General features: G+C 49.4%; 1 protein-coding gene across 1 annotated transcript; it reads left to right on the plus strand.

Annotated features, from left to right (window-relative positions):
- Positions 1–10,177: 10,177 nt before the first annotated feature.
- Positions 10,178–11,101, plus strand: LOC136996493 (olfactory receptor 12D1-like; the record flags this gene model as incomplete). Its single annotated transcript, XM_067317416.1, has 1 exon — positions 10,178–11,101. A coding segment is annotated over exon 1 (924 nt), but the record flags the coding sequence as incomplete, so codon positions are not given.
- Between the last annotated feature and the right edge of the window lie 1,397 nt (positions 11,102–12,498).

Below are 12,498 nucleotides of genomic sequence, written 5' to 3' on the forward strand. Positions count from 1 at the left end.
GTGCCCAGAGGGAGGGAATGCCCAACAGCAGCTTCCTCACCAAGTTTCTCCTCCTGCCATTTGTGGACAAGCGGGAGCTGCAGCTCTTGCACTTCTCGCTCTTCCAGGGCATCTACCTGGCTGCTGTCCTGGGTAAAGGCCTCATCATCGCACCTGTAGCCTGCGACCACTGCCCCCACACCCTCATATACTTCTTCCTTCTCAATCTCTCCCTCCTGGACCGTGGCTCCATCTCTACTCTACCACTGCCCCCAAATCCATAACCAATTCTCTGTGGAACGCAAGGACTAATTTCCTTTTTTTTTCCTTTTTCTTCTTCATTTCATCAGAATATTATCTTCTCCCTGGCATGGCCTATGGCTGTTATATGGCCATCTGCAAATCCTTGCACTATGGGACACTCACAGGGAACAGAGCTTGTGCCAAAATGGCAGCAGCTGCCTGGGCCAGGGGTTTTCTCTATGAGGTGCTGCACACTGGAAGCACATTTTCAATTCCACTCTACCAAGGCAATGCTGTGGACCAGTTCTTCTGTGAAGTTCCCCAGCTCCTCAAGCTCTCCTGCTCTGACTCCTACCTCAGGGAAGCTGGGCTTACTGTGGTTAGTTTTTGTGTAGCTTGTGGGTGTTTTGTGTTCATTGTGCTGTCTTACGTGCAGATCTCCAGGGTCATGCTGAGGATCCCCTCTGAGCTGGGACGGCACAAAGCCTTCCCCATGTGCCTCCCTCACCTGGCTGTGGTCTCCCTGTTTGTCAGCACTGCAATATGTCTTTACCTCAAGCCACCGTCCAACTCCTCCCCAGCTCTGGAGCTCGTGGTGGCCATTATGTACTCAGTCATACCTCCAAGAGTGAACCCGCTCATCTACAGCATGAGGAATCAAAGAGACACTGATGCAATTGATTCAATGTACAGTATTTTAACAGTGATAAGCCACCCTCCTCTCTTCACAAATGGTTCCCTGTTTCTTTCAGGCTGGTTTTTGCCTTTTTTTTGTTTTGTTTTTTGGTTTGGTTAGTCTAGCTGTGAAAATCATCTCTCTACACAGATATTTGTATTTATCACATTTCTCCAGAGGCATGAACCTGGCCTGTCTGACCAGTGGCCTTCTGCAAATGTGTCTGTCACCATGTCAGAGCTGGTTGCTGTAATAGCATATCTGTGATAAAACGGGATCTTCTCAGCACAGTGCCTGAAAGCCAGGCTCTTCTTACACTGGGAAAGGAGGTTGGAGAGCAGGAGTTGCTTGCGGAGCCATAGCATCAGGACACTTGTGCTGGCCTGGGGAGCGGGGCTGGTAAGGAGGGGCTTGCAGGCAGCTGAGGTGGAGGTTGTTATCCTAGAGACAAGAGCGGGGGGGCAAGAGAGTTACTGGCCTCCATTTCCTCGTGCCATTGCTGGCCTCAGGCATCAGGGCTGATGGGGAGGCTGACACTCACTCTCTTCCACCCCAGGAGCTGCTGTGCCCATCAGAGGGGCTCAGGCTTGGTGTCAAGTGCCCAGATCCCTGCAGCACTCCGTGGTGGGCACTGCTGTGGGGTAATTCCCAGACTCTCCTACTCTGCTGCGATGGGCTGGGGAGAGGCAAGAGCAGGTGGGGAGAGCTGGAGATGGGGCTGAAGTGGGCTGGGAAGTGCCTGGGTGTGGGAAATACCAGTCTTCAGGTGACTTATATGAACAGGCACTGCAGGGAAACACACCAGTGCACTTGCAATCCTGAACCAGACTTCACGGCAAAGGAACTGAGACATAAAGAGCGAAGAAGAGTGTGGTCTGTGCCCTCTGCCTGCTTCTTCTGCAGACCTGTGGGGCACAACCAGAAGAGACTTTCAGATGTAGCTGAAGAATGGCTAGTGTTCCGCCCTCCAACTCCAGTCTCCCACTGACATCTTTTCTCCTGAAGGCTGGCTTCCACAGGGCATCTGAGTCCCTATGCCAGAGCTCAGTATGAAGAAAAAGTGTCTTAGGAGCCGTGACACACCTTGATGCTTCCTGGAGACACCCAGTGCAATGCACAATTGCCTTTTCCCATCCTCCATGCAGATGCATGCCACAGCAGGGCATCATTTCCTTGGTGCACAAGAAGTCTAGGCTGGTCTCCATGACTCTGTACTTGCTGTCCTGAGAAAACAATTCAGAAAAGTGCCATGGGTGGCATGGCCTGGCCACCCCCTGGTGGGGGCTGTGCTTTGCTGGAGTGGCTGGCAGTGCCCAAGGGCACGGGAGGAATCTGCTGGAAGTAGTTTGGGAAGTTGGTGTCCTGGTCACCCAACAAAACCCAGTTTGTCCAGCTGCACGCATTGCTGCAAGGAGTGCAGTGGAGGGAAGGCCTTTATGGTGGTGGAAGGGCGGAGCTGGAGGTTTCAAAGTGCTGCTGCGTGCTTTAGTTGATGACAAAAGAGACCTCGCAATGAACAAAACGGGGCAGAAGGGGGCCCACCCCAAGTGCGTGCCCACAAATGAGGAAGGGTCAGAGGGCAGAACTGGGGGGCAAGTTCTGACCCTATTCCTGCAAAACCAGCATGCCTGCCAGAAGTGCGTGTACACTAGTGCACACAGCATGGGGAACAAACGGGGAGGGGTGGGGGAATGGAAGTCGGTGTGCAGTTACAGGGCTACGATCTCATTTTGGTTCCGCAGATATTGTGGGATAGCTCATATGACTGGAATGCTGCAGTGGATGGCTACAGGCTCTTTAGGAGGGACGGGCCAGGAAGGCAAGGAGGAGTAGTCACCCTTTATGTGAGAGAGCAGCAGGAATTCATGGAGCTCTGCCTAGGGACAGATGATGAGTCAGTTGAGAGCTTATGGGTCAAGATTAGAGGGCAGGGTGATGTGGGTGGCAGTGTGGTGGAGTTGAACCTGCTGGGGGATGTGAAAGGCAACAAGAAGGGCTTCTGCAGGTATATCAGCAGCAAAGAGAAGACTAGGGAATACGTGAGCCTAGTGCTGAATGGGGCAGGGGACATGGTAACAAAGGACATGGAAAAGGCAAAGGTTTACAGTGCCGCCTTTGCCTCAGACTTTCCTGATAAGACATGCCTTCAGGAATCTCAGGCCCCCGAGACCTGTGCTAACATGGTGGAAGAGGATCGGGTTAGGGAACATTTAAACAAACTGGACATACACCTGTCCATGGGACCTGATGGGATGTATCCATGAGTGCTGAGGGAGCTGGCCAATGTCATTGCGAGGTTACTCTCAATTATCTATTAAGGTCATGGCAGTCAGGGCATGTTCATGGAAAAAGCAAATGCCACTCCTGCCTTCAAGAAGGGCAAGAAGGAGGATCCGGGGAATTACAGGTCAGTCAGTCTCACCTCGATACCTGGGAAGGTGATAGAACAAATCTTCTTGGAAACAATTCCCAAACATATGAAGGGCAAGAAGATGACTGGGAGCAATTGGCATGGATTTAGAAAGGAGAAATCATGCTTGACCAAGCTGTCAGCCTTCAACAGGCAGAAGACTGGCTGGGTGGATGAGGGGAGAGCAGTGGATGTTGTTTATCTTCACTCTAGCAAGGCTTTCAAAACTGTCTTCCATAACAGCCTCATAGACAAACTGATGAACTGCAGACTAGATGAAGGGACAGTGAGGTGGACTCAAAACTCTCTGAACTGCTGGGCATAGGCGGTTGTGATCAGCAGCATAAAGTTCAGCTGGAGACCAGTCAGCAGCTGTTTACCTCAGGGTCAATACTGGGTCCAGTACTGTTTAACCTCATCTTTAATGACCTGGATGATGGGACAGAGTTCACCCTTCTGCAAGTTTGACGACAATACAAAACTGGGAGGAGTGGCTGATACACCGGATGGTGGTGGTGCCATTCAGAAGGATCTCAACAGGCCGCAGAAATGGACAAGCAGGAATGTCATGGAGCTCAGCAAAGGGCATTGAAGAATCTTGCACCTGGGGAGAAATAACCCCAAGCACAAGGACAGGCTGGGGACTGACTGTCTGGAAAACAGCTTTGCAGAGAAGGACCTGGGGGTCCTGGTGGACAACATATACAACTGGCTCACATCCAACATGACCAGCTGGACATGAGCCAGCATTGCACCCTTGTGGCAAAGAAGGCCAACAGCATCCTGGCTTGCACTAGGAAGAGTGTCGCCAGCAGGTCAAGTGAAGTGATCCTTCCCCTCTACTCAGCACTGGTGAGACCACCTCTGCAATGCTGTGTCCAGTCCTCAGCTCACCAGTACAAGAAAATCAGAAGGTCCACCAGCCTAATGGCTGCTGGTAATCAAAGAACCAGAATGAGAGGGAGAGTGCCTGGGAAGAAGGGGTGTCCCACCAACCAGCACGGGCCCAGCCACAGACTGGTTCCGGTAGCCTGCAGACAGCCAGGATGCCAGGCAGAACGAGGGCTCTGACAGTCAAAGGCAGAGGTGAAGGATGCCAGGCAGGACTCCATCAGCCAGAAGACTTTACCCAGTTAGCTCTGCACTAGCCTCCTTCCCCACAGCCTCTGTCTCTTCCTGGCACACCAGTGCAGGCAATGAGAACACCTTGAGTCCTGCCACATGGCTGGGCCCTTGAGAGCTTCCACAAAGTGCTCTGTAGGCACAAAAGGAAGTCTCTGCTTCTCCCACACCTTCTCCACATCAGCCCACCCTTCAGTGTCCAGTAGCACCAGAGTGTGTCCAGGCCGGCAGGGCTGAGGCACACACCACATCCAGATACCTTTGGTATGGGCCTGCATGGTGAAGCCCAGGGAGAAACCTGTGGAGAGGACATGAGGGGCTCAACAGTGTTGGATAGAGAGCAAGAAAACCCAGGCACCCTGGCTATCCAGAGCTGGGACCTGCCTGGTTCACCACCTCTCTCACCCATCCTCTCACAAGCCCCCCTGTTCATGAGGTGGGACTTTCCAGTGCAGTACAGCCCTGTGATGGCCACTACCGCCACAGGCTGCGGGAATTCTGACAGCACTTGCAGGGTCTTCTGCTGCACGACCAGCCCCTCTCGCTGTGTGGTCTCAAACAGGCAAATGGGCACTGCCATGCAGATTCCAGATGCCTTTGCTCATGACAAACACAGCCAGCAGAGGGGACAGCGAGACAGGCTGGTTAACAGGGTGTGGATACCCACAGTCCAAACAGGAACACTCATTTTCATCCTGCCTCATTTTTCCAAGCAAAACATTCTTTGCACCAGCTTCCTTCTGACCCACCTCCTCTTCTTGCCCTCCTGCAAATGCTGCCATGGAGGCAATGCTGGCACTGAGAAGAGGTGCAGAGCCCCTTCCCATTTGTCTCACGACAGAAATGCTCAGCTCAGCTTCTAAAAGCCCAGGGCTTAAAGGCCCAATTCTGCTACATTCCGTTAGGTGATGGGGGCAGCACTCCACGCTATGCACTATGCCACAAACAGAGATTTGAACTTTGCTAGTTTGCTGAGTGGCTAAAGAAGGGTGCCAACAAGGGTGGGGAACAGAGCAATGGCTGCAGGCAGGGACCTAGGGCAAGAGGAATGATGGGAGAGAGGCTCCCGGCACAGACACACCAGCAGGGAGCAAAAGATAGGTTACGACACATGGTTGAAGCTTAGGGGAGCTTAGCTAGTTGAGAGCTGAACTGGAAATCCACAAACAAATGGCTTACGGGGTAAGGGGGTCCAAACTCAGGGGCTGAGCACTTAGGAGAAGGGGTTTGCATGAAAAGACTAGGGGTGCTGAGCACAGGGTCCCAGCCATCTCTTCCTCTTGCTCCATCTCAGGCAAACCCAGGGTAGCAACTTTGGACTTGTTTCTATCCCCACCTGCAGCTTGCTGGGATGAAAAAGAGTAATTCCCCAGCTTGAGTGCCCCTAACTGCTTGCATAGGGGGACGGAGGGGAGGAACTGGGGAAAGGGACTCACCTTCACCTTCTCTGGGCTGCAGCAGCTTTGCTCTGCCCTGGCTCCTGTCCTGCCTTCTATGCTGTTGTGTCCTTGGCCAGCCTCTCTCCTCCTCTTCTGGGAGACAAGGCTCAGATAGAAAATGAAAGTGAAAGTCAGGCACTGGGAGGGAGGAGGGAAACCCCATCCAGGGGCAAGGTGTGCTGTGGTCCACCCCTTCCCCGTGTTATCCATCAAGAAAAATCCTTCTCCATGAGGCCTCCACATCCCTGTTGCACACAACTCCCTTCTCTGCTTCAACCCCACCACATCCATGCAGTGAGAGGACACACGCGCAAACATGAAAACGCCCTCCTCCCCCTGTGGCAATCCAGACCTATTCCATGCAGGGAATGAGTGGAGTACTGCAGGGGGTTATCCGGGCACCTGTCCTCCTTTACATCTTTATCAGTGATCTGGAGGAGGTCATGGAATGCACTCTTCTCAAGGGCAGCCAGTCAATATGCTTAAGGGCAGAGCTGCCATTCTGAAGGACCAGGAGAGGCTAGAGGAATGGGCCAACAGGAACCTTATGAAATGCAGCAAAGACAAACACAGAGTCCTGTGCCTGGAAAGGCAGCACCCCTTGCAACGGCACAGGCTGGGGACTTACTGACTGAGCAGCAGCTCTTTGAGGAAGGACCTGGAGATCCTAGTGGACAGCAAGCTTAACGAGAGCCAGCAGTGTGCCAGGAAGTGCAGAAGGCCACCAGCACGCTGGGCTGTATGAAGAGGGGCATAGCCAGTAGATCAAGGAAGGTGATTATTTCCCTTTATTCAACACTTGTTAGATCACATGAAGGATACTGTGTCCGGTTTTGACCCCCTGATACAAGAATGGCATTGATCAACTGGAGCAAATTCAGCAGAGGGGCACTGAGATGGCCAGGGAGCTGCAATACCTGTCCCATGGGCAGAGGCTGAGGCAACTAGGCTTGTTCATCCTGGAGAACAGGCAGCTTGAGTGGGGGGACCTGATAACAGTCATCCAGCGCTTTCAGGAAAGTCTTGAGAAGAACAGAGCCAGGCTTTCCACAGTGATGTGTGGTGGGAGGATGGTAGACAATGGTCATAAGTTGAAACCAGAGGGGTTCCAACTGGATATAAGGAGAAACTTTTCAACGTGAGAACAGTCAGGTACTGGAACAAGTTTCTCAGAGAGGTTGTGAAGTCTCCATCCTCAGAGGTTTTCCAAGACCATCACTGATGTTCTGTGTGAGTGCTTCAGCAAAGTGCTCTAAGTTCCTGGAAAGGCTGGCCTGGCTGAGGCCAGTGGTAAATGCAGCCATGCTCTGGAAGGGGACGACAGTTGGGATGCTAAGCACAGTGCGGATTTGCCCCTTGAGGACAGCAGTAGCGGATCCTTTTGCTGTAAGAGCCTAGAGTCCCAAGAGGCATCTACAGGGAGGCAATACCTGATGGCATAGAGGTCATCACTGACGTCCCTGTAGCTGGACCTGGGTCTTTATATACACAAGCCTAGAAGGACGGCTAGCCACTGCTCTGCATGGAGAAGGGGGTGAAAGGCTTTTTCTTGGGCTGGAGCAAACATGTCAGCATGTGTCCTGCTTTGTGTGGGTCCCTTCTGCTAACCTTCCTCCCTCATTCCTCTCACACCACCTCCCTGCTTCCTAGGTCTGGGCCAGCCCTGTCTGTTCTTAGAAACCAGACTGCTTCAGCTTTCCTTACCAATGTTTGGTCTCTCATAATTCTCCCTCTTACTTCAGCTTCCTTCCCAGCCCCTTGCTACACAACACAACCACTGCTTCTTCATTGACACGGTTCATCTGTAAATCCCACTAGTGACTTTTCTGCCTGACGCTACTCCTTTAGTCACTCACTCTGTCTCTCTCTTTTCTCTTCTCTCTCTCTCTCTCTCTCTTCTCTGAGGACAAGAAAGGGCATAGAAGTCATGGGGAGGATTCTTGTGTGTAGTGAGAACACCTGCGGAAGATCTGGCGAGGAGTCAGTGACTGTCAGAGTGCGTGGTAGCAGGCCCAGCGTGTGGAACTACACACTGACCAAATTCCCATCGGGGCAGGCATGCATATTCCATTTTGTTAACAACGTCTAGCTGCTTTCTGGGCAGTAGCTACTCAAGGTTAGCACGGCTGAGCTAAGGAAACAGTTCTAGTAGATTTAAGGGGCCCTTACGAACAACGAGTCGAGTCCTGCCTGGATGTCTGACCCACGTGTCTGACCTGTGCCTCCAGCAGCCTCCCATTGGCAACCCCTCCTCACAGTTCCCAGGGTTCCCCATGCAGCTTGTAGTGTAAGTAAGTCCTTTATTAAACCTATCCTGTTTAACCCCTTATGAACCTTGAGTGTCTCTCTCCGCCAGTATCCGACCCTCTCTTGCCCGCCTTGCGGTCACATTGTGATATCCAGGAAGCCTTAATGCAATCTCAGTGGATATGGATGCCCATATCAATGTAACAGCACTGATGTCTGTGGAAGCATTCACAGGTGACTGGCAGGATGGTATTCCAGGCACTGAGGTCTTGTTGCACTGTGCCATTGTGAGAATGGAAAAACTCCACCACGTGAAGATGCTCGCTTACAGGCACTTATGTGCAGCAGGAGTCAGGGGCTGTAAACACCTTTGGCATCCTGAGGGCATTGATGGTTGTCAAGCTGAATTACGCTCAGGTGCTAGGACCCCTGAAACAACACTGCATTCCTACTTCTAGAGCTGATTTGAGTTTCTGAATGATTCTAAAAAGTTCCCGTTTGCCTTCATGCGTATCATATCCATTCATACCACGGACTAGCAACAAGCGCCTGTATATAACTAAAATATTCACACATAAATGGTCTCATGTATGTTATCAGAGGTTGTATGCTAAAGTTTTGAATGAGAATCTACAGAGAAATGCTTAGATATCACCAGAGTAATCCTAAAACCTTTTCATAGCCTTAATCATCTTAGCAACCCTGTGCACAGAACAGCACTGAGAACAATGGTTCTAGTACAAGTGTTCAGGTAATGGACTGAGTCATGGGTATGAGATCTTATATCAGCTTCATCTCTGAAGCATACATATTCTGAAAATGCTCCCTGAATGCATGTGTCTACCATTGCATTATCAGGTGTTATTTTAGGTATTTGAGGTCTTAAAAAAAAATCACAGTTTGTTATCTCCATCTTTAGAAGTTAAAAATACATAAATAAATAAATAAATAAAATAAGGACTATAAAGGGAGCAAAAGATGTTAAGTCAGAGACAGAGGTGAACTGTGTAGTTGTATCAGGTCCAATGAAGCCATGACACCTATTCAACCTATTATACTTGGGAATTTCAAAAAGATGTAAGAAACTTGTTGGAAATTTTCCCTTTAAGACTGCTAGTCTTTCTGAGAATTAGGTGTTATAACCTTGCATATTTCTATTTTTTTTTTGATTCGACACCTTCCTCGTGCTTATGAGAGCTTGCTGTACAAATAATCGTTACCAATATTAACAGGATGTGGCTAGAAGAAGAGGAAAACTAACTATTATTTTATTAGTGATCAGTCCAACTCCTCACAGCATCATGAGATTTCTGTGTCCCTGAGGTGCTATGCCTTGATGTTTTCAGAACTGAAGTCCCATAAGATTCAGAGGCTTGATCCCAAGAGGAGTTATCAGAGAGACAGAAATTTTCCTTTGCTGGAAATAAATGTGATTGTTTCAGTGGCAGAGACTATTGTATAAGGGTTTCCTGACTCCACTGAACAGCCAGAACTCATCCTCTTTGAAAGCAGTGTATGAGATGTGAGCCACTATAGTACTATAGTTCTTTCAGTTTCGGGAGAGATACAGTTTGTTCAGCTAGGAATTGGAATGAAGAAACCATATAAGAGGACCCTTCTTTGATTTAAAAAAGGAAAACCTGCAGGATTTCAGAGTAATCTTCATGTAAACATTAGGTAACCAACCTTCGTTCCTTCCTCCCTCCCTTCTTCCCTTCCCTTCTTCCTGCCTGACTGCCTGCCTTTCTTTCTCATAATTTTCTTTGCTTGCTATTCTCAAACATGCCATTCCTTTCAGTGAGCTGGTACACAGGTGGCAGTTCCAGCATCAGTATTGACCACATAGGTTACAACAGTTCCAGTATTTGTTGAAACAGCTGGGGTGGGAAATCAAGGAATTCTTTCATGTCCCTTTCCAGACTCAGTATCTGATCTCTTCCATTCATAAGGCAGCATCAGCTGATGATGCATATTATGGAAGATGACTCTGTGAAATGGATATAGCAGCTCAGGACAGAAAGACAGGAAGTTACTGCCAAGTTATTCTCTTTCCCTGCAGGGATGGATAACCAGACAGAGGTGAGGAAGTTCATCCTCCTTGGCCTGACCAGCCTTCAAGGGCTACAGAAATTCCTGTTCATGCTGTTCTTACTGCTGTACCTGTCTAATCTGCTGGGGAATATGGCAATCATGATTGTGGTGATATGTGAAACCCGGCTACACACCCCCATGTACTTTTTCCTCTGCAACCTCTCCTGCCTGGATATTTTCTTCTCCACAGTTACCATGCCCAAGATGCTGGCTGGGTTCCTCTCAGGGCACCAGGACATTTCTTACACTGGCTGCCTAAGCCAGCTCCACTTCTTCTACTTCATCGGAAGCAGCGAAGCTTTCCTCCTGGCTGTCATGGCCTATGACCGCTTTGTGGCCATCTGCAACCCCCTGCGCTACACCCTGATCATGAGCCCACAGGCCTGCCTGCTGCTGGCTGTAGGCACTTGGACTATTGGCTTCCTTCATGCTCTGATGCACACAGTCATGACCTCCCGACTCCATTTCTGTGGCCCCAACCACATCCAACACTACTCCTGCGACATCAAGCCCCTGGTGAGACTGGCCTGCAATAGCAGCCAGCTCAACCTGAACCTTCTCAACATCATCACAGGGAGTCTTGCAATAGGCCCCTTTGTCTTCACACTCTTGTCTTACCTATACATTTTTTCCTTCCTCCGACTGAAAGTCCAGTCCAAGGAGGGCAGGAGGAAAGCCTTCTCTACTTGCGTCTCCCATCTCACAGTAGTGGCCTTACTCTATGTCCCTGTTATTTTTAACTATGTGCCACCTTCTTCAGGGAATTCACCCAGGTGGACAATGATAGCCACGCTTATGTATAATGTTGTCACGCCAGTCCTCAATCCTTTGATCTACACCCTGAGGAATGTGGAGGTGAAGCGTGCTCTAAAGAGAAGACTTTTCTCCAGAGAGTTTCTAGCACAGAAAATGTTCTGCCTTGCAGCTTGTGTGGGGTAGTAGGCAATGGACAATGCAATGAGAGGAGCTTTTGGCTCAAGAATGTGTTATGCAGAAATCTGCTTTTCACTGCCAACAGCCTGAGTCCCTTCAGAAATACCCTACGTACTGGATATGGTCTCATCTCTCCTATCTTGGGCATTAGCAGTGCTAAAAGATGAACATATGTTGGTGGAATAGCCATTCCCATTCATCTAGCTGGAAAAGAGAAGCAGCTCCAGAGAGTGATACTTCAATAAAAACACCTTTATTCGAGTGATTTACCTGCAAAGTCACTTGATTTTCATTTTTTTTCTTTTTCTTTTCAGCAGCTGAATCCCACCCCCAGTCAGAGCTGTCAAGAGAAGTCAAGGCATGATTCATCTTATCCTAAAGCCAATAAACAGGGAGGGATTCAGTTGTTTCTGTGGGTTTCAGTTGGCCACATACAGACATGTATGTCATGCCACTTGAAATACTCTGAGTATCTCAGCTGGTGTCTCTCTGATGCTCCAGAAAGGCATAGGTCCTATGCCCGATCTACCAGTCCTGTACGGATGTCAGATATACTAGGCCTCTGAGATGGTACTAAACACCTTTGCGTAGGCAACTTCATTTGCCAATAACTCACATAATACATTGTGTCTCTTAATATGGACGTTCTGTACAGCAGGGTAGTAACCAATAATATGGGAGCAAGTTTTGCTCTCCACCAAACAATGCCTGCCGATCTCTTTTAGGGTCTCCCCTCTTCCTCTAGCCAGGAATTCCCTGGTAGCATTTACACTGGCTCAGAGTTGCAACACAGTTACAAGCTTCCTATGGGGAATGCCTCTATAACTTTACTGCCCAGCATTACTGATAATGTCATTTCCAAAGTTTGAATTACCACAACATTGACAATGTAGCTTGGTCCGTTTCACAGATTCCTCCTTCCTCCAATTCTGTAGACTTGGGAAGATAACTTTTAGAGCGGGATCTCCCATTCTAAGACCACCTCGCCCTCTTCACGTGTGACTGGGATCACTTTGATCACTCTTTTATCCAAAACTGATGGTCTCTCATGTTTGCTACACTCAGCTGCCACCCACAGTCTCTCAAAATCTTTATCAATACCTTCCTTTAGCTCTGCAGATCAAATAATGCTATACTGGGAGTGCATAATTCTATGCAGCCTTCCAGCCTGCACATCTGGGATCAAACCAGCCAGCTGAGTGATCCCTAAGCCACTGTCTTTAGTATTTGGGTAGAACATGGAATCACAGGTACAGGCAGGAAGATGTAACCAGCCTTTAGCTGCTGACTGAATACTCAGGTCAAGCCTGTGAAGGTGCACCATGGTCCATGAGATAGATTGACTTTGTGATTGTTTA

Source organism: Apteryx mantelli, unplaced genomic scaffold, assembly GCF_036417845.1.
Source record: "Apteryx mantelli isolate bAptMan1 unplaced genomic scaffold, bAptMan1.hap1 HAP1_SCAFFOLD_40, whole genome shotgun sequence".
Lineage (NCBI taxonomy): Eukaryota > Metazoa > Chordata > Aves > Apterygiformes > Apterygidae > Apteryx > Apteryx mantelli.